Consider the following 22,257-nt stretch of genomic DNA (forward strand, 5'->3'; position numbering starts at 1 on the left):
ACTTTGAATTTTTTTTTTTTGGAGGTGGCAGCCTTTCAGGCAGAGGGAATTAGAAAACAACAGTACCTTATTTTGGCCAAAAAAAAAGATTTGTTGGAGAAGAATAGAGAAGTAGGTCAGATGTAGGAGGATCTTATAAGCTAAAAGATGCAGGGAGTCTTAAAAAGAATTTTGAAGATGACTAATGTAATCAGGTATGAAAATGACTTTAATAGTGACCTATGTGAAAATCTTGTGTTCTGCTTTTTGAATTTTGGTTTCTTTAGGCCAGGGTTTCTTACCCTTGGCATGGATTGCATTTTAAGCTGGATAATTCTTTGTGGTGGGGGTTGTATATGGTAGGATGTTTAACATCCATGGGTATCTACAGCATTGCTCCCATTGGGGATGGCCATGCTTGGCTCCAGACATGTTTTACAGGTTCAGAACCCCGACTTTAGACTAGTGATTCTTCATTCTTTCTCATCACCATGTCTATTGCCTGAAGTCTTCTTCTTCTTCTTCTTTTTTTTTTTTAGAGAGAGAGAATTTTTTTTAATATTTATTTTTCAGTTTTCGGTGGACACAACATCTTTATTTTATTTTATGTGGTGTTGAGGATCAAACCCAGCGCCCCATGCATGCCAGGCAAGCGCGTTACCGCTTGAGCCACATCCTCAGCCCTTGCCTGAAGTCTTCTTTATGTTAGGACTGACTTATTGACAACTTCTGTTGACTACTAGAATCCTAATATTGTATATGGCCTTTAATTATAAGGAGATCCTGATTTGGCTTCTGGCTCAGATGTAAATGGCAGTACAGAATCATTTGAAATGGTCATTGAGGAAGCAACTGTAGATTCAGCAGTGAAACAAAACTCTGGTATGTCAAAAAAATTCTTTGCAATTTTATTAAACTAATTTCTGAGGCTTAATTTTTCTGTTGAGTCACTTGTATACTATTTGTTTTATTATCCACAATGGACTTTTAAACATGAATCTTCTAAAAAACATTTTTAAATTCAAGTACTTTTAAAATTATGACCTGAGAATAGTGACTTCAGTTTCATTATTCTTGCTGTAAATATTTTGATTCATTCTCTCATGCAGATATCTTTATGAGGCAAAAGACTGCTTTGAACATTTGATGAAAGTGTTGTGCCTTTCATCCCTAGACACATTTACATACTCAAAAGGCATACTTTTCTGTTTCAGATATTACTTGAGTCTCTTTGAGTCCCCCTCCCTTGCCAAGCCCTTGGTGCATATCACTGGGTGGAAGAAACCTAGGAACCTCAGATTAAAGAGCTACTGTTGCTCATACAGTATATATCAGTATTCGTGGTGTTAAGGATAAGTTTTGTATCTTTTTTAAGGTGCCACAACAGAAGCAGAGTGGGTTCCTCTTGAGTTGTGCTTTGGCATTCCACTGTTCAGTTCTGAATTAAACCGGAAAGTTTGTAAGAAAATTGCCACACATGGCCTCTGTAGAAAAGAAAGGTGAGGACATGTATTCACTGTCATCCTTTCATCTACTTGATATGAAGCTGTTCTTCTACATGAATGTAGTAATTGCTCTATGTATTTATTGATTGAATAAAGATTGCTAGTTTAAAGATTTTGTTATACTTTTCAAAGTTAGGTTTCATTATATCACAAATTAGTTAAAAGCAAACCTGTCATGTTTAGGTTAACTATATTTAGTTACCTGGATTTGGTGAGGGAGTGGTAAAAAGGACATACTTATAGTGGAATATGAACTTATTTAAAATATATAGATGTCTTTAGAAAATTTATCTTGTGCTCTTTTAACACATACATGCTCAAATTATATTAATAATGATTGTCTTTTGTGGTGAAATTATGATGATTATCCCAAAATTTTTTGCTTTCTACCGTTTTTTTTAAGTGAACATGTATTTTTTTTTTCCTCTTTCCAAGAGACCACACAGGTTTTATTTCATTAAACTCTGATTCTTTGGGAGTGGTTGCTAGGTGGCAGTGCTGGAAGGGATAGCAGGAAAGAATACCACCGAGACCTATTGTCACAATGGATGACTTGGAAGGTGATAGCCACAGATCTCCCTGTTTTATTTAGGAAAACAAAATTTGATAACAGTTAATTTATTTAGATGGCTTAATGTAGCTTATATCAGAAAATTGAAAGTGCTCACCTGATAATTTCAACTGCGGTCTTCTGAAAATAACATACATGAATAAAAAGTGGAAATATTGTAAGATTTTTAAGATTTTCACCAATTTACAGATTTGAAGAATATTTCATGTGGGTAGCTTGCTGTGTTAAATCATCAGGCTTTTCCCCAGGTCATCCTTTAATGTTTGGAAATTTGAAGTGTGTGTCAGAGTTGGAAGTCCCTCAGAGTGCCTGCATCTTTATATAAAGATTACCCTATTACTGTCCTAATAGGCAAAAATATTATTGATGAAAATCACTGAAATTGTGTTTAAAAATTTTTAATAATTAATTAGAATGTATGTATATACATAAATGCATTTAAATTGCTGAATTATCTTGTAAAATTAGTTTGCCATTATATTTGCTTTGAACTTTTCTTTCCCTTTTTTTTTCAGCCTTCAAAATCTTTTGCATTCCAGTAGGAAACTCTCTCTACAAGTCCTTAACTTTGTTCACTCATTCCAGGTAACAAGCAATTTCTAAATGTTATCTATAGCCAGATGTGGTGGTGCACACCTGTAATCCCAGTGACCCAGGAGGCTGAGGCAGGAAGATTGCAAGTTTGAGACTAGCCTGGGAAATTTAGTGAGACCCTCTTCCCAATTAGAAAGGTCTGGTGTTGTAGTCTAGTCATAAACCACTCTTGAGTTCAGTCCCCAGAACCAAAATGAAAACCAAAATAACAGCCAAACAAATGGTATTTGTGAAAACTTTATAGTATTCATAGGACTTCCATATTTGTTTTTGAGTCTTCACAGCAGCAAGACATGAAATAAGTACTGATTCACTAATTTTACTTTTTAAACGAAGAGCCTTATATTCATGAAGTTCATTGACTTGCATATTTTATTGACCAGGTCTTTGTAAACTAAATCTTGCAGTGCTACATTCTGCAGCAGTGTTTTAAGCATCTGCTGGGGCCTGCACACTGTGCCATATGCTGGGTGGGGTGAAATGCCTCTGTTTGTTGCAGCATTGGAGGCCAGTGCTGTGGATCTTGAGTCTTTCCTTAGGAAGGAAAGGTCATTCTAAACTTGATTTACAGACAGATTTTTAGAGTAAAATATTTCTGTTTATAACATGTGATCTAGCTTAGGAAATCAATATTTTTGGAATTTTATTTCATTCATTCATTTAGTCAATACTTGAATTTACCTTATGCCAGAGCCTTTTTCAGTGGTAGGCAAAAGTGATGTATAAGACTAATGATGAATGTAGTGTTGTGTGAGACAACAGTCAAGTAAACATTGAAATATGTAAGTAATTACAGATTCAATAAGTACTTTGAAGGAATCAGCCTATGATGGATGGTAAAGGAAGGCCTATTTTAAAGGGTGATAAGTAATATGTAAAATGAAATCTGTAGGACGGAAAAGAGTATTCCAGTCAGAGCCTAGGAGACAGAGAGGTCCCATATCAGGAAAGTACTCAGTGCACAAGGAACAAAAGAAGGTCAGGGTGGCAGACACTTCATGAAGGAGGGCAAGAGGTGAGGTGGAAGAGGAGAGCAGGGAGAGTGTGTTAAAGGATTTGTATTTTATGCAAAGTGCAAAGAGAAGTGATTAAGGGCTTTTATTCAGGGGAGAGACGTTATTTCTGATTCAGTGTTGTAAAATGTGAGTTATCATTGGAAAGGCACAAGGGTAGAAGCAAGTTCAGTTCAGAGACTATGGTAATCTCCCAAGAGATGCTGACAGCTGAACATTCTTTTCACTGAACCAAACCAAACCAAACCAATTTTAGATGTAACTCTAATAAGGGATTGTTTATTATGTGTGTATACTATTTTACCAATAAACCAAGTATATTATAAGAACACACAGAAGAGAAATTTTATAAGGATATAATAAATAGATGGAGAAATTCTGAAATTCTCTCAGTACTGTACTCCACTCCAGAGACCACTGGCCTTGGATGTGATGAATGAATAAAGTAAACTAATTTAGGATATATTCTGGAGATAGACTGGCAAAACTTGATGATGAATTTAATTTGAGAAAAAGTTTGAGGATGTGGAGGAAGGGAGCAATCAAGAACAATTCCCATATTTCTTGATTAGCTAAATGTGTAAAGAAGACTGGGAAAGAAGAGGTGGGAGACATATGGAGAGTTCAGTTAGAGACATGGTCCGTGTGGAATGCATGGGAGATAGCTGAGAACACAGGTCAGATAGATGGAGGATTGAGCCTGGAGTTTGGGGGGAAGGTGGGTGAGAATATATCACTCTAAGAAACCTGGGAGTGCATGGATTGTGCTTAGTGCTGTAATGGGTTTTAGTGGTGATCTCCTACTAGGTTATACCTTGAGGTAGGTCCAGTGTTCCCAAAATTAACCTCTTCTTATCCCAGTCTAATAACATGTTATTTCTGTTTATTTCAAAGCATTCATTACAGTCTGACTTGTACTTTCATTTTTGTATAGATTAATTCCTGCCATGGATTATTTTGAGCTTGTAACATGATAGATCTTTCGATCTCCTGTCGTGGTTTATATTCCATGAATAGTTCTCAGCTAATCAAGATCCTTATTTCTCATTAGTTATAATTAAGTGCTTTTAATTTGGTTAAGTGATTTTGGTAAAACTGAATTAATCTTGTTACTTGGTCTTTTAGGAAGGTGCTTCAACACTGGATATTCACACAGAGCCCAATTTTTCAAGTTTGCTTTCACCGTCATCCTATGTGGATATGGGAGTTCCACTTCCTGCAAAGAACTTAATATTTAAAGATGGCATCTTATCAGAATGGAGTGGACGGTCACCTTCCTCACTTCTTATTGCTAATCTTCATTTGCAATAATTTGATTACACCATATGTTGCTCTCACACTTCCAGCCTTTTTTCTTTCTTACTGTTAGCTTTATAGTGTCAGCTACTAAAAAGCATCCTGCTGCTGCAGTGCAATTCTTGCTTAACTAATATTAAAATTGGGGGAACATGTTCATGTTTTCTGACATGTTGTTCATTATTGCACATTTTATTGCAACAAAGTGCTTTTTAGCAGCCAGCACTGTATTTTTTACCTTGAGACAATCTGCATTTCTTTTATAATACTAATTATATACTTTATAGGCTTTATAATGACTGTTAAGTTTATAAACAGTCACTATGAATATTGCAACGGTAATTTTATATGTTAGTTTATTGGACATAAATCTTGTTTAATTTTATATTTTGTTACTGATACTTTAGGGGATCAAGGGAAGAGACATAACTCTTTCTCTGAAAAGCTTCTTGGTACTTAAAGTAGTGAAACTGTAAAACAGTAAACATCTGGTATTGAGAGGTGATATGATGGGGCATTAAGAATTCCTGTGGATGTTTGTAAATTATGTATATCAATTGGATATTGTTGAAGGTATGTAAACAGTGGCTATGTATAACTTAACCTTGATTCATAAGGTCTTAGGCTATGACTATTCATTGACATCTCATTAGAAGCTTTGGAAAACATTCTATTTTTAAACAGTGTTTATATGTGAACTTCTGTTGTCACTCACTTTGGGCTTTATATTTTCATAGAGTCTTTATGGAAAAATGGAATTTATTTTCCACTCATAGCTGAGACTGCTGCATGTTTTCACCTGATTTTTTGTTTTGTTTTGTAGCTTTACCAATGAATATTTTTGGAAATTGAATTTGATGTTTTCAAACTGAGGATTGTGAGTTTAGATTAGAATTACATACAAGAAGCTTTAAGGCTATGTCTTTGGATCAAAACACTTCATGATAAATCTATTGTGAAGGCATATTCTTAAGCAATCTGGATTTTTAAATTTCTGTTAGTAGTTTTGGAAGAAATGATAAGGAAAATTGAATAATTTCAAAGTGTTTCTTGAGTCATTGATTATTTTAGCATCTCAAATGTTAATTAGAATAATTGGAATCACTTTTTAAAGACTTTTCAAGTTACCTTCCTTGGGAAGTTTGTGCAGTGTTATAGTTTAGCTTAGGCTCCTCTTATAGGATAATGGTTTTGCTAGTTTAAAACTGTAACCAAACTAACTGGTCAAATAACATATATCTAAAACACTTAAAATATTAGAAAATTTTGGAATGTTAAAACCAAACTTTTTGCTGATGATTTTTGTTATTTATGGAACTAATATTTGTGTATTTAACATACTTCTGGAAATATATGCCTTTCTTAAAATTGTTAACCATGCATTTAATACCATGGCCTATCTATAGAATTAAATATTTTGGACCAGGTTACCTGTGGCACAGTCTTGCTGTGTTTGGGGTAAATACCATAATGTTTAATTTTCTACTTTGACTTCTAGAAGATAGAAACCATGTCTGTGTTTTGTGCGTCTATAAAAGGAGAACTACATACTAATATTAAAATAATTTCTTATGACTGTGAATCACTCATTTATTTTTCCAGTAATTGATATTGTACATTCCTAGTGCTATTAGTTAAGTATGTATGTATGTATGTAACTTTTACAGTTTCAACTGAAAGTTGTAAGTATTTCTTTTGATCAGGGCTCCTTAATCTCATTTTAATGTGTTTGAATTAACTGTAGTTATTTATTTTCGTGTTAACCATCTAAACCAACTGTAATGACATGTACACTAATAAAGAATTGAAAATTTGTCGTTGTTGACATTGAACCCAGTTGTTGCTGAATTGAAAGCTTAAAATATGGGAGTGATTTGCTGCAGTACTTCCTTTGAGAGAGAATGGAGGGAGAAGTAGAACCTAATAATGATCATGAACTTCAGGGAAAGTACTTGAGAGGACACGGGGTCCACTCTGGTTTCTTGTGTTCAGTGAGGATGGTGATCATCTGATTCCCAGCTGAAGACCTCTCATACTGTTTCAGAGAGAGAATTTGCATTTTTAGAGCTGTTAGCAAAATGTGAAATGCTGATGTTCCTGCTTAGCTGTATGAATGTAGCTTTGTTTCATTTATACATTGACTCGTGTAAAGATACATCTCCTAAGTCTTATAAATGTTGATCCAGTTCAACAAAAAAGTAAACTTAAAATAATATAGACTTTGTTATTTGCCAAAGAAGATTCTTGAAAAATTTGTATCCTTTTTTTTTTTTTGCAAATGTTTAAAGTAATTTCATTTGGCTTCATGCCACCTCCCCTCCTTTTCTCCCCTGCCCTTTACTGCTTCATGAACCATGGCAAACATTCTTTAGAAACGACAACGAAAATAGGGACTATCCAAAAGGGAATAGAACTTACTAGGGGAACAGTTTCACCTCTCCAGTGGGTCTAAAGAAATGCAACTTTATGTCACTTAAAAAATGCTATTGTCTGATTTCCTTATCTTCTTTCCTTTTTAAAGTCTGTATCAGATGATTTTTTTCATTTGTTTTCTGGGGAAATACTGGTTTCGTTTATTTTATGTTTGTTTTCTCTGCCATTCACGTTCCTTTTTTTATGTTTAGTGTTTCAGAAACAGTTTGTATTAAAAGATTTTAAAGTACCAAAACTGTAATAGTACAGTGGATTGTTTTCTGTTATGTTAATCTTATACAATGAAATGTATAAAGTGTTGTCAATTTGATTATTGACATATATAACATGTTTACAAATAAACTGTGGTGTTGATCAACTTGCTGTGAAGATGTATATAATCTTATGTAAGTTCCTTTCTTAAATATAGCCAAGCTGCCTATATCTTAATAACTTTTTATTTTGTAACAATTTCAGTAGTTTTTTGTATCCTTCCCTGAGCTTCCTCTAACATTAACACCTTATGTAAACAACAGCACAATTGGCAAAACTCAAAAGTTAACATGGCATTGAGTAAGCTACAGGCTTTACTGGCTCCTACCAGTTTCTCCACTGATGTCAGTCTCCTGTTCCAAGGTCCAGGCCAGGATGCCTTGTTGGACCTCCTTTCTCCTAACATGACAGTTCCTGGGAAGAGTACTGATGAGCTGCCTGGGCTTGTTCCTCAGTGTGTTTTCTCAGGATGAGCTTGATGTTTTACCAGAGGTGATGCGCCCATCTCTGTATGTTATGTCAAGGGAGCAGTGATATTAATATGTGTTATTGGTGATGTTCCTTCATTGGTTAAAATGGTGGCTGCTAGCTTTTTACCACCGAAAGTTAACTGTTTTCCCCCTGTTCATACTCTGTTCTTTGGAAGATGGTCATTAAGTCAAGTCCACACTGAAATGAAGGAAATTTAGCTCCACTTCCTAGAGGGGAAATATTTATATATATTATTTAGAATACTTAAAAAAATATATATTTATTTTTTAGTTGTAGTTGGACAGAATGCCTTTATTTTATCAACTTGCTGTGAAGATGTGTATAATCTTTACTTATTTTTATGTGGTGCTAAGGTTTGAACCCAGGGCCTCGCACATGCTAGGCAAGTGCTCTTCCACTGAGCCACAGTCCCAGTCCCTAGAATATTTCTTTAAAGAAAATATATTTCTTCTGTTTTAAAATTTATTTGATCATATTTAATTTGTATGAGCTTATGGCTATTTTTTTTTGTCCTTGAGTTAAAATGCAGTACTATTGTCATTCTATTTGTTATGCATATTGTTTCAGTTTTGACCATAAGAGCTCTTGGAGGTTGGCTCCTAAATTTTTTAAACATAACTCTCCCTGCCCCCTGGTGTTTTTTTTTTTTTTTTTTTTTTTTTTAATAACCATTTTCTTTCTGGTACCAGCCCTAGAATTAGCTGTGTCTTTGGAGATCTTTGGTTCCTTTTATTGGAAACTTATTTAGGAAGGAAGATCGGAGTAATGGGTGCACTTAGTGCTGTTGCCCTGTTATTGCTTCTAGGCCTTCTCAGTGAGTTTAACTAGGAAATAACAATATATATTCACTAGCCAGTATATTGGCACACATCTCTGTAATTATAAGTTCAAGATATACTTATTAGTATCTAAATTAAACACAAGATTATGCTGACCATAATCCAGTACCTCAAGTTTCATTCTAGCTTTACCTCTTTTCTTTACCAAGAGTAAAAAACTTGGCTCCTTTTAGCTACAATTTCTATACTTTAGAATACTTAAATTGTACCTCTGTGAGAAAGATGATGATCAAATACAGCATTTAATTTTTTTTTTTTTTTTTTTAAATCAGGAGTGCAGGGTTCATTAACCTTATAGTATCTGGCCCAGACACCATTTTCCCAAGTAACTCGATTTGGTTCCTTTTATTCCCCACTCCCTCCATTTAGGTTTGTCCCACATTCATGAAACAGATTCATTGGTTACAATATGTGTTCCATTTGGGATCCCCTGACAGTTGATCTTATTTATTCATATGGTAAAATTCATTCTTTATGGGCTTTGACAACTGCTGAGTTGTGTCTTAACACCCAAGTGCAGTACCATACAATTTTTATACAGTTACTGAACAGATTCATCATCCTAGAAAGTCCCCTTTGTACACAAGCTCTCCCCCAACCCCTGGCAACTACTTACTTGTTTTCCTATGCTACAGTTTTGCCTTTCCAGAATGTTTAGCCTCTTGTATAGCAAGATACATTTTAAATTTATCTCTTTTATGAATCAATTGCTTATCCTCTGTTGCTGAGTACTCCAACCTACAGATATATTAAGGTTTATCACTTGATATTCATGATGGGACTTTAACTTTTTTTAGATAAATACCTAGGAGTGGGATTGCTGAGTCATTTGGTAAGTGTATATTTAACTGTATAGAAAACTGCCAAACCATTCTCAAAGCGACTATCATTTTGCCTCTCATTAGCAGTGAATGAGTGTTCCTGTTGCAGTAGTATCTCATTGTGGTTGAAATGATGTTGCGTATCTTTTTTATACTTATTTGCCATCCATGTATCTTCTTTCATGAATTGTCTATATGGATTGTTTGTTTATATTTTTTAAGTTGTGTTGTTGCCAGGTGCAGTGGTACACATCTGTAATCCTGGCTACTCAGGAAAATGAGGCAGGAGGATCGCCAAGTTTAAGACCAGTTGGGGCAACTTAGATTCTATCTCAAAATAAAACAAAATGAGTTAGGCATGTAGCTCAATGGTAGAACACTTGCTTAGAATTATCAAAGCCTGGGCTTAATGTCCAGTACCACCACCACCACTAAAAAAAAAAAAAGGGTTGTTAAATTGTTGACTATTAGGAATTCAATATATGTTGTGAATAAGAGTCCTTAATAGGTATGTGTTTTTCAAATATTTACGTCCAGTCTAGATTGCCTTTAAATTCACTTAATAGTCCTATAGTCATATATAGTTAGTGTCTTTTGAAGAACAAATATTACTCATCACCATACCCAAGGCCATATGGATTTCCCCCATGTTTTCTTCTAAAAGTCTTTAGGTCTTAGATCATTTTACACTAATTTTTGTAAATGCTGTGAAGTGTGTATTGAGGTTTATTTATTTATTTATTTATTTTTTGCATAGGGACATCTAGTTGATACAGCATCATTTCTCAAAGGGGCGCTCTTCTTCATTGAATCTCCTTTGTCAAAGGTCACTGGACAAGTCTGTGAAGACAAAGTAGATTGGTGGTTGCCTGGGGGTTGGAATAGGGAAATGGTGACTGTAAATGGGGCATAAAACATCTTTTTTGGAGTGACAGTATTCTGTAGTATTCTTTAGCATTCTGTAGTTTTTGTTGTAGAGGTCTTTCACCTCTTGTGTTAGATTGATTCCCAAGTGTTTTATTTTATTTTATTTTATTTTTGAGACTATTGTGATGGGATAGTTTTCCTAATTTCTCTTTCAGCTGACTCATCATTGGTGTATAGGAATTCAATTGATTAACGGGTATTGATTTTATATTCTGCTACTTTGCTGAATTTATGAGTTCTAGAAGTTTTCTGGTGGATTTTTTTTTTTTTTTTTTTTTTGCTTTCTAAATCTAGGATCATGTTCAGTAGATTAGATGTATTCAGCGCATTTTTAACATAGAGTATTTTTAATTTATGGTGAGTTTTTTGGGACATAACCCCATTGTAATGGAAAAGATGTACTGAGAAATTGGTACCAAATACATGCTATATTAATACAAGACAAAGTAGACCTGAAGACAAACAGGGGTGAACAATCTTCCAAGTATAACAAAACCTGTTTTTTCATTTATTTATTTATTTTAACTGTTGGGTGTTGTGTTTTCTAGGAGGTAGAAGCTGAGAGGGAGTGTAGGAAGTCTTATGATACCTGGGAGTGGGATTGGTGGGGAGCTGTCAGTCCACGATGTGCACCTGCCAGGCCAGTGAGCGTGGTGCCTAGTGGAGGATTCCTGGGGCTGGGGCGGTGGGCAGAATGGCCAGACTCCTCATTGGCTGCCTTTCTTTCCTCCTGTTTCCTCAGGAGACAACCACCGTGGTGGTGGGTATTCTGGGTGGGACATTGTGGGCAAGTCAGTGTGCACGTGGGCACACCCTTGTCTATCTGCCTTCCACTTGGTTTGAGTGGCCATCTTGATCTTGTCTCTTTTGGATATTCTTTTTTCTTGCCTGGCCATTGGCTAGGGACTGCCCTCCTGAGAAGACTGTGGCCCAGGCTAGAAAACTGAGGCCAGCCCTGAAGGAACTGACAGCAGGAGCCTGCCAGAGAGTCACCCTTTTTGCAGTTGGACAGCACATCCATTTTTGAAGGGCGACTCGGGTATGTCTCTGTGCCTGCTGCACTTTCTGTAGGAAAACCCCTGTCGAGAAGAAAAGACTGTGGAAAGGTGGACGAATGTATGAATAGACAGTTCATAGAAAAAGAAGTGTAATGGCCAACTGAAAAATCAGTTCATCATTCAGTGGTGAGTAGAAGTAATGGTGTCATTTCTGGGTGAAAGATTGAATTGCCAGTGCAGGATCCTCTAGACCTCTCCTTTCCCTCTAGCGAGGTAGCTGGTAACATTCAAGATGACAGTGCTCCATCTGGGGCCACAATGAGTGGCCACCCCTCCCATTGGCCTGGGCTGGACATACCATGTGCAGGGGACCTGTGATGGCCTACTGGAAAGAAATACCCTCGGTCACCTGAAGTGGTTATTCAACTACTCCTCCTTTTTCCACAGACACATTTATTGTGAGGCTAGCTATTCTTCATTTACATCAACAAAATAATGTATCACAGCAGATGGAATGCAGAAGTAGAGGAGAATCCAGTGGTCAAACATGAAAAAATTTGCAAAGATTGAGAACAATGCCATTCTTTTCATTAAGTTATTTTTGCTTTGGGAAATATTCTTATTTTTCATAATATATGTTAATATTTAATGAGTTTTTAAAATAACTAAATAATTAATTTTCTTCAGTTTTAATTTCTAATATAGCAGACACAATGGATATAATCCACTCGAACTAAAGCTCTTTGGGATCCTTGATAATTTTTCGAACTTGTAAAGGATTCTTGAGATCGAAAAGTTTGAGGACTGCTGACCTACACTTCTGTTTCAGAAATTACAGATGTACACATATTTAAATTGCTACTAGTCATGGCTAAATTTTATTTTTAGAAAGCTTTTTAAGTTTTTTTTTTCTGATTGTGAAATAATTCACATTCAATATAGACAAGTTGGAAAATGCAGAAAAGAATGAGGAGGACAATGTCCCCCCAATTTCACAGCTCAGAGATAAACAGCAGGGCTGTTTCTTTGCAGCACTTTACCCACTAACTCCCCAAACACATCTTCACAAAAGCACAGACCGCAGACACACAAATGCCTGGAAGAGTTTGGAACCACAGTCCATGTGAAGCCTGGTCTCTTATTTTTTCCACTTCACAGAATTAAAGTTAAGATTTAGTTAGAAAAATTAAGACTATTTTTTTTTTCACATATTAAATATCCCCTGAAAATGTACTTTTAACGTCAGTGGACAATTTCATCACTGCCCTGTGTGCTCTATGAGCCCCAAGAAATAAACCATCTTCAGACATCCTGAAGATCAAAAACTTGCCTGGTTCTTGAAGGGTAACCAATGAGAAGCAAGTTTATTTATTTATTTCTAATTTGCAATACATGAGAGCAGAATGCATTCCAATTCATAGTACACACGGAGCACTATTTTTCATGTCTCTCGTAGAGACACACCATTAGTGTCTTCATTGTACTTTGGGTAATGATGTCCATATCATTCCACCATCTTTCCTACCCCCCTGCCCCACCCTTCCCTTTGCCCTATCCAAAGCTCCTCCATTCCTCCCATGCTCTCCCCTACCACCCCCACTATGGATCAGCATCCTCATATCAAAGAAAACATTCAGTCTTTGGTTTTTGGGGATTGGCTTACTTCACTTAGCATAATATTCTCCAACTCCATTTACCTGCAAATGCCATGATTTTATTCTCTTTTAATGCTGAGTAATATTCCATTGTGTGTGTGTATATATATATATATATATATATATATATATATATATATATACACATATATATATATATATATACACACACCACAGTTTCTTTATCCATTCATCTACTAAAGGGCATTTAGGTTGGATCCACAATTTAGCTATTATGAATTGTGCTGCTGAAAACATTGATGTGGCTGTGTTCCTGTAGTATGCTGTTTTCAAGTTCTTTGGGTACAAACCGAGGAGTGGAATAGCAGGGTCAAATAGTGGTTCCATTCCCAGTTTTCCAAGGAATCTCCATACTGTTTTCCATATGACATGCCCAAACTGAATCAGGATGATATACACAAGTTAAACAGATCAATTTCAAGCAATGAAATAGAAGACACCATCAGAAGCCTACCAACCAAGAGAAGCCCAGGACCAGATGGATACACAGCTGAGTTCTACAAGACCTTCAAAGAAGAACTAATACCAATACTCCTCAAATTATTTCATGAAATAGAAAAAGAGGGAATGCTTCCAAACATATTCTATGAGGCCAATATCACCCTGATTCCAAAACCAGACAAAAACACATCAAAGAAAACTTCAGACCAACATCTCTAAAGAACATAGATGCAAAAATTCTCAATAAAATTCTGGCAAATTAAATACAAAAACATATCAAAAAGATAGTTCATCACAATCAAGTGGGGTTCATCCCAGGGATGCCAGGTTGGTTCACCATATGGAAATCAATAAATATAATTTATCACATCAACAGACTTAAAGATAGGAATCATATGATCATCTCAATAGATGGAGAAAAAGCATTAGACAAAATACAGTACCCCTCATGTTCAAAATACTAGACAAACTAGGGATAACAGGAACATATCTCAACATTGTAGAAGTTTTTGTTTTAGAATAAAGTCCACAGCTGACTGGCTCATTTTCTCAATCCAAAGCCTCCAAATGAAAGTCTACTGAGCGTTAGTTAAATACCCCTTGAGAGGCCCAGGTTCAGGCCTACATCTCCCAATATATCATTTTTTTTTCCATGTACAAGACAAGGACAGAGCTTTATCAAATCAACTCTCCTTTGGAAGGTTTTCTTGCTTTTGTATGTTTTCCACATGAGGAAAAACAATGAATAGTCTTCATTTTCTAAGCAGGCATCTACTTAAACCCAAGCAGAATTGTCAAATAGAAATTCATCTTCGTGCCATTCTTGCTCTGTTCTTTGAACAACACCATTCTGCAGTAAATCCAGAACACCCCCAGGGCACGGATGCCTCATTAAACTTCTTTTAGTTTTATTGCTCAACATTCTTGTTGCTGGTGTTGAAAAGCCATGGTCCAACTCGCTGTGAGGGTGGGCGGAGCTCCGGGTGGGCTGCTGAGGCAGGAGCAGCCCCCGAGCCTCCAGGTTTGGTTTCCTTTGCAGGCTTTTCTCGTCCTGTGGGTGGCAGTATTTCACCTTCAAATCCTCATTTCTACTAGGGACTTCTCAACTTGCATGAGGGTGGCAGATTTTTCTTTTCAAAAGATAGAGCTCTATATGTGTAATAAGGATTGTAATAATTAAAAAAAAAAGAGCAGAGTTCACATAAAGGTTGAGGTTGTTTTCAGAACTACTTTGAGAACATTGGGACTTAATACTGCAGGTTAATTGTGAATTCATTTCCAGGGGAAAGGGTCTCGCCTGTACCTGTTGGTGTGGAGGACCACACAGAAGCACTCTTAGAAAAAAAAAAAGGTGACTTAAATGCATTCCGGTGGCAGTGATGGTGATGAGCCACACTGCTACCCTGCCAGGCACTCCCAGCCTCCTCCTCCTTTCTGGTTTGTTCCAGAAATCACTCTTCTCTCCTGCCATGGGCCATAGGAGCCTCTGACTCAGCGCTGACATTAGGAGGAAAGGGCAGAAGTGACCTGGGAGAGGAGACAGAAGGAGTCAGTTGGCCGGCAGGGGATAGGGTGGGGTGGGAGCTGGAGGTGGATTTTGGAGGCTTAAGGGTTAACATATATGCTCTCATTCACTTATTTGTGAAAATATTTGAGATTTATTAAGTTTCTATTGTTATGTAGTAAATTATCACAGGTTTAGTGGACTAGAAAACATCCTTTATTCACAGTTCGGAAGGTCTTATGTCTGGGCATGGTGTGGCTTTATTCTCTGCTCTGGACCCCACAGGACAACCTCAAGGCATCTGGACATGTTGCATTGTCCTTCAGAGCTTGGGGTCCTCTTCCAAGCTCACAGGCTGTGGCAGGACTCAGTTCCTTAGGTCTCATAGGACTGAGGTCCCTTCTCATCTGTTGTTCATCTGTCTGCTAGGAGCTGCTGTTAGTTCTTAGATATCACCTGCATTCTTTGACACATGTCCCCTGCTATCTCCAAAGCAACAGATAATTTCTCTTGTTGGATCCTCAACTTTGACCCTCTCTGACTTCTCAGTCTTACCTCCAGGCCCACCACACAGTCTCCTGATTTGGGATCTTATCTCCATCTGCTCAGTCCCTTCATAGAACCACTTAAATGACTGTCCAGTTGGACAATTAAAAGCATGGAATCTGGTAGGCAGCTGTAGACTGAATGGTTGTGTCCACCCAAATTCTGCTAAAACTAGCCCCGCTGTGATGGAATTAGGAGGTGCAGCCTTTGGGAGGTAATTGAGGTCATGAGAAAAGAGCCCTCATGAATGTCCTTATAAAAGAAACCCCAGAGAGCTAACTCCCTTGTACCCTTCCATCCTGTGAAGTTACAATGAGAAGATGGCTGTCTCTGAACCAGGAGGCAGTTCACCAGATGCTGAATCTGCCCAAGCTTTGACCTAGGACTTTTTGACTTCTAGAACTGTGAGAAATAGATTTCTGTTGTTCATAAGCTGCCCAGCCCATGGTATTTTGTTATAGAAACCTGAATGAACTAAGTAAGACAGTGCTGTCTTGGAACCCCACCACAAGAGGGCTGAGCTCCCTGTCTTGTGGAGTTACATTCTCAAGAAGTTGGGCTGGGGGACATACAATAAATGAAGAGATGAATAGACAAGACACTTCCAGATAAAGTGTTCATGAAGAAGATAAACAGGGAGGTACTGAATGGCTGTTGGTAGCCCTCGCTGTCCATGGGTTCTCTAGAAAAGGCCTCTGAAGAGGTGGCATTGAGCTGATGACTGGAGGACCAACAATGGGAAGAGCTGGAGAAGCTTCCCAGGTAATAAGTGCAGAGGCAGAAGGAGCTCAGGGCTGCGGAGGAATGGAAAGGAAGACAAAGGAGCCTGCACAGCTCATTTTCTCTCTGCTCTCTGCAGGTGGGCAGGACTGGCCTCCTGAGGCCATCCCAGGTGAGCGTCTTTTGTCTCCCACTTCAGCACTGTCCTGATATACTTGAGGGTCAGTGCTGTACATAGGGTCAGTTTAGTTTCTTGGGAAAAGCAGAGGCTTTCCTGAAGCCCTTATGCCTCAGTGACAGTTTTTAACTTGACTTGACCAGAAACTCTTGTGCCCAGTGAGGGGACAGAACGAGGGCTAAGAAAGTGTGCATGCCCGGAAATCAATAGGTGAGAGCACGGTAAGCACATTTATTATTTGTCTCAAAGTACTTTTTGAAAATACCCTAAGAACAGTACCTTAGAAAAATTTTAAAGGAGTTTGGAGTCATGAGCAATACCTGGCAATAATTAATAGAGGAAAGAGACCTTGACATTTACTCTGCACCTGGTACTCAACAGGCTCGTGGGCTGTTTCAGCAGGTGCATGCCAGCTCTGGCTCAGCATCAAGCACAGAGTTGCCCCTTAGTTTGGCATTTAGGCAGTGTATGGATGTAAGGTGAAGTGGTTGTGACATCTCTATTTGGTGTTTGCTTTTTAGTTACAACTTAAAGATGTGCTCTTTTGGGGAGAGAGGAGTAATCTCCAAAGGAGACACAGATGACAAAGACTTGGTACAAATAGCTCATAGATTCCAAGAAGCACAGTTGAGTGGGGGAAGGGAGAGGAGAAAAGTCATTTCAGGGTTGATTAGTGAGAGGGTTAATGCTTTGAGCAATCAGGACTCAGTTTCAAAAGGACCCTTTGGAGACTGTAATTGACCCACCTGAGAGTTGTCCCAACGAGGAAAAAGGAGTAGAGAATTGCCTCTCTACCCCTCCCTGGTCCTCACTGGCTGAGGCTTGCTCCTGTTGACTCTGGCACTTTTGACCTATCCTGCAGAGGACTGAGCACATGTCCTGGCCAGGGGACACTATGAGGTAGAGTAACAGGGGCTGGGGACAGGAAGCACCAGCATATACAGGAACTGAAGCTGCAGGTGGTCTTTGGGGAAGACCAGGGAACTATCAGTGGGGCTGGTGTCACAGGTATATGGAAGCCACCCGTTGGCCTCTGCACAGAGTCCCCTTGGGAACTCCATGGGTGGGCAGCATTCTGGGCTGTGGCTGCAGGTTGGCTCTCTTCTGACACATACACCCGCTGCCTAGCCCTGGGGACCTGGTAACTTTCAGGGGCAAGTGACAGAAACACAAGTCTTTCTCTGTACGTGTTTTGTTCTCTGTCTATGTTGCTTTCACCTCCCAAAAGCAAAATCTGTTTCCCCATAAGCTCCAGAGAAAAAGTCACGAAGAGAAAGGTGCTTAGCTCAGTTTGGATCCCTGCACCCATCGCTGTGGTGAAGGAATCGGGTGATCTGATTGGCTACCTGAGGTCATGTGATTCTGCAATTGACAGCTGCATCAGGGCCAGTGGAATCAGGGATGGATCTGGGGGTTGAGGGGTGGGAAGCACATCCACTATAATTTCTGTTTGTGCAGTGATTGAAGACCTGGGCCCTGAGAGATCCTCTGATGTCTGATAAAGAAACGGAAGCCCAGGTAGGCTGGGCAGAGGTCATACAGATTTCAGTGCTGGAGAACATTTACCAGAGTGAGGCCAGCCACGTCAGGAGACTGTGGGCAGCTGTGGAGGGACTAGGAACTGCTATTCTGCAGACATGGGGATTCTGGCTCACTGCTGAGGCTGTCCTGCAGAAGTAGCTGCCTGTAGTCCAGCCAGAGATGCCTGGAATATCTGCCATCCTGGACCTGGTCAAGGCAGCAAAGCTTTCTGCAGAAGTCACTCTTCAGAGACTCCAAGGAATGGCTTCTCTTAAAGGTCGACTCTAGGTACCATGTTTTCTTTTGCTTCAGGGTGCTGCTACATCCCAGGCCTGATGGTACCCAACAATTCCTGGAGGCAGAGGTGGAAGATGATAGTGGGTGCTTCATTATCACCTTACAGTCATCCACAAACCTTCCCTGGTGTGGACAGAGGTGGGTGGGGCTGTCTGGTGAGCCTTGGATCTTTCCTACCATTTTGCATTTTACCTCATTCAAGGCTACCCTTGCTCTCGATGATGGTTGAACTTGATTCCTCCTGGATAACCACAGAGCAATAAAAGCAATTGCCTTCATTCACTCGGCTTTTCCAATGGGTCAGGCCCTGCTCCAATCACCTTGCAAGCATAACTGTCTGAATTATGGGGGTTGGCAAATTGATGGCAGACAGGAGGACCCACACTGTGATCTGTCTCTGAGAGGGGTAACAGGAGGGCCCACACTGTGATCTGTCTCTGGGAGGGGTAACTCAGGGAGGAGGTATTCTGCAAGAGACTCAGAAGAATAAGTCATTATGAGGCAGAGAGAGAGGGGGTGGGGAGGAAGGGAGAGCGATATTGATTCAGTCTCCATTCAGACAGTTCAGTTCAATACAATCTTCTGGAGCCTCTGGGGCCCCCTTCCTAGTGATTGCCGAGGACTTGGTGACTTAAAGGGGCTTTCACAATACTCTTGGAGCAGTGCTGTACAGATAGAGCAACCCAGGATGAGTCCACAGTGCAGGGGACCCTGAAGGTGGAGACTACACAGCTCTCCAGGTGTCATCCCTGGCTGTGTCCCTCAGGCTGCCTGGTCTCTGCCAATATGTGGCTCAGCCATGCAGGTTGTCATGGGTGTGGGAGTCACATATGGGTTCTGTGATGTTGGTGTCAATTTCCACATCTACAAAGTGGAAAGTATTGCTTACCTCCACATGGATATGAAAGTGTATGCCTGTCAAGGACTTTTAGTGGCATTTAAAACATGAAACCAATCCTTCACTCTTCCCGATGCCCAGGTCTAGACACTGGTGCTGGGGTGGCCAATCTTCTCAAGGGCAGATAAGACCAGCTCCAAGTCCCCTCTTTCTGGTCTACCACTGGGAGGCAGTTGAGTTTTCTCTAATTATGTTGGGGCTGGTGTCACAGGTATATGGAAGCCACCCATTGGCCTCTAATTATGTTGGCTTCTAAATATATTGGTCTTTATATTTTATGAGGTCTCAGAAGTACAGCTGAAGTCTAGAACCATCCCAAGGATTCTACAGGGCTCCCGAGCCACCTTCCCTGCAGATCCTGGCTGCTTCTGGCCTCAGGCTTACAGGGGATTCTGTTTCTTAGAGCTTCTGCCCATTCTGGAGAGATGCTGTTTGGTCTTCTGTATCTGAAGGAAGCTAGCTCCTACCTGCAAGAGGCTCAGGGTCTCATGAGAAAATTCTCAAGGATGGAGTAAGGGGGAACAAGGTGCCATGAGGGCACCATCAGTAATAAAACAGCTTAAGTTTATCAAGCAGACTGTGACCAGCTTCTTTGCATATTTAATCAGGGAAGAATTGGGACATGTTTTAAACTGACCTTAACTTCAGGGCTCAGGTTGCCCAACTTTTTACTAGATTCCATCACCTCTCCCCTGTGGCATCGCCCCAGTGAGGAGCAATAGCCAAATGGGAAACAAGATACCATGCTGCCTTGAGCTGCAAGGCCAGTCAGGCTTCCTTCTCCACAGCCCCACGGCTGGCTGGAGGACATGGCTTATGTAAGAGGCTAACTGGTGTCCCTAATCCAAATCTTCTTATAAAGCCCAAAATAATGAGACACGGAGAGTAAAGAGAGAGAAATATGGCTACACCCACCCTGGGGAGGCAGGCCACGGACAAATTCACCAACCTGGAAAATGGCAGCCGGATGGTGTTGGGTTGTTCCAGAGGCAGAGGTTAAGTACGGGCCCCTCTGACGTTGGGCATCCTGTGGTCAGTCGCTGTGGTTGTTCCCTCATCTTGGAGAATGAGGTAGGGGGTTCTGCAGTGCTGCTTGGTGGAACCTAGAAGAGGAGTCTACTTTACGAGCTTCCTTGGCAGGGGAATGTCCAGGCACTCACCCGCTCAGGGCCTTTCCATTGCCTCTTTCCCTCTCTAGAGCACTCTCTCGGCTGATGTGAAGATACCTGTTTCCTTACTTCTTTATTAAAAGAAATATAACTGCATTGGGTTGAATAGTGTCACCCTTACCCCAAACCCCCTCCATTGAAACTTCAGAACATGACTTTATTTGGAAATAGGATCCCTACAGATGTGATTAACCATGATGAGGTCCTAATGAAGTAAAGTGAGGCCCCAATCCCATGACTGGATATTAAAAAAGGAGAGGAGACTCACGGGGAGAAGGCCGGGTAACCACAGAGGCAGAGTCTGGAGTGTGTTGCACAAGGCGGGAACACCAGGATTCCAGCACCACAGGAGGACAGGAGAGGGCCATGGAATTAGTCCCCACAGACCTCCAGAAAGAACCAACCTGCTCATGCTTGATTTTGGACTTCTGGCCTCCTGAACTCTAAGAGAATACATTTTTGTTGTTTTTGGTCCCTCAGCTTATGATGTTTTGTTGCAGCAACCCTGGGGAACTAGGAGAGCTGCCCCCTCGCTGAAACTGTCCCTGAAATCAAATGGCAATGGCCCCGCCACCCCTCCTCATCATCACTGTCACCACCAGGCTCAGCACGTTCTTTCCTTCTTTATCCTCTTTATCGTCTGTCCTCATCTCCTTAGGAGGTAGGCTCTGGGGGTCAGGGATTCCTTTCTGCTCTGTTTACGGCTGCATCTCCATCTTCTGGAGTGGAAAAATAGAAGCCCTCAGCAAACATTTGTGAATGAAGGAATGTGTGAATGAATGAGTGAATGAATGAACAAGGGATCTAAGCTTCTTAAGATTATGTGGAGCTACTTAGTTCTTTTTATGGCATTATGGGATGCAAAAGAAATAACCTAACTCCCTCCCCCTCGAGCAGGAGTAAACAAAGAGTTGTTTGCTAAACTAGCAGAGGTCCCTTGTTTTCCAGTGGCCTTGGCAGACTGGCAAGGTCTTAACCCTGTGTCCCCATTATGCAGGGTTTGATGGTCTCCAGCTCCAAATTGCAGCCAAGAAAGGAAACTCAGGCTAGTTCTTTAGTGGTTGGCCTTTGGTCCTAATCTCTTGAGTCCTACCAGCTTCTTTACGTAAATTGCTCTGTGGCTTCTGCTGAACTGGTTGACAGTCACTAAAAATGGCCCTAGTTATATATTCACTGGAGAAGCACACAATTGTTTCTCCAAGTGGTAACAGTGGAGGAAAGGGCAGTCATGTCAGCCATTGCTGGGGCTTCAGGGAGCATCAAGTGCCTGCGATGGGCAGTTGGCATCAAAACAATAACTGGCATCACAAATAGGCATGGAGACTGATAGGCAAGGGGTGCTGACATGTGGGGGTCCTGAGACTTTGCCAGAGGAAAGGACCATTGACTTGAGGTCATCCCTCAAAACTTATAGGCAAGGGGATGCAAGTCCAGAGAGTGAGCATGGACCCCAGCAGAGGAGACATTCGAAGTGGAGAGGAGAGAAGGGAGGGAGAGGAGAGGGGAGAAAGGTGTGCACTCTGACATCCTGGCTGATTATGGTTACTGGTTCCTAAGGTTGCTGGATTGCCCTCCCGGTTCCTGTAA

At 40.0% G+C, this 22,257-nt stretch overlaps 1 protein-coding gene across 4 annotated transcripts in view; it reads left to right on the plus strand.

Moving 5' to 3' along the window:
• Nucleotides 1-7,749, plus strand: part of Fam91a1 (family with sequence similarity 91 member A1) — a 184,635-nt gene extending 176,886 nt beyond the window's left edge. For all 4 annotated transcript variants that reach the window (XM_046464997.2, XM_046464996.2, XM_046464998.2 and 1 more), the window contains 4 exons: nucleotides 757-861; nucleotides 1,355-1,478; nucleotides 2,571-2,640; nucleotides 4,788-7,749. In XM_046464997.2, coding sequence (XP_046320953.1) covers nucleotides 757-861; nucleotides 1,355-1,478; nucleotides 2,571-2,640; nucleotides 4,788-4,973 — 485 coding nt within the window. In that variant the 3' untranslated portion in view covers nucleotides 4,974-7,749. The remainder of the gene's footprint in view (nucleotides 1-756; nucleotides 862-1,354; nucleotides 1,479-2,570; nucleotides 2,641-4,787) is intronic.
• The last annotated feature ends 14,508 nt before the right edge of the window (nucleotides 7,750-22,257 follow it).

Source organism: Marmota monax, unplaced genomic scaffold (genome assembly GCF_021218885.2).
Source record: "Marmota monax isolate L192 unplaced genomic scaffold, Marmota_monax_Labrador192_F-V1.1 WCK01_AAM20220418_F8-fsc00003, whole genome shotgun sequence".
Classification (NCBI taxonomy): domain Eukaryota; kingdom Metazoa; phylum Chordata; class Mammalia; order Rodentia; family Sciuridae; genus Marmota; species Marmota monax.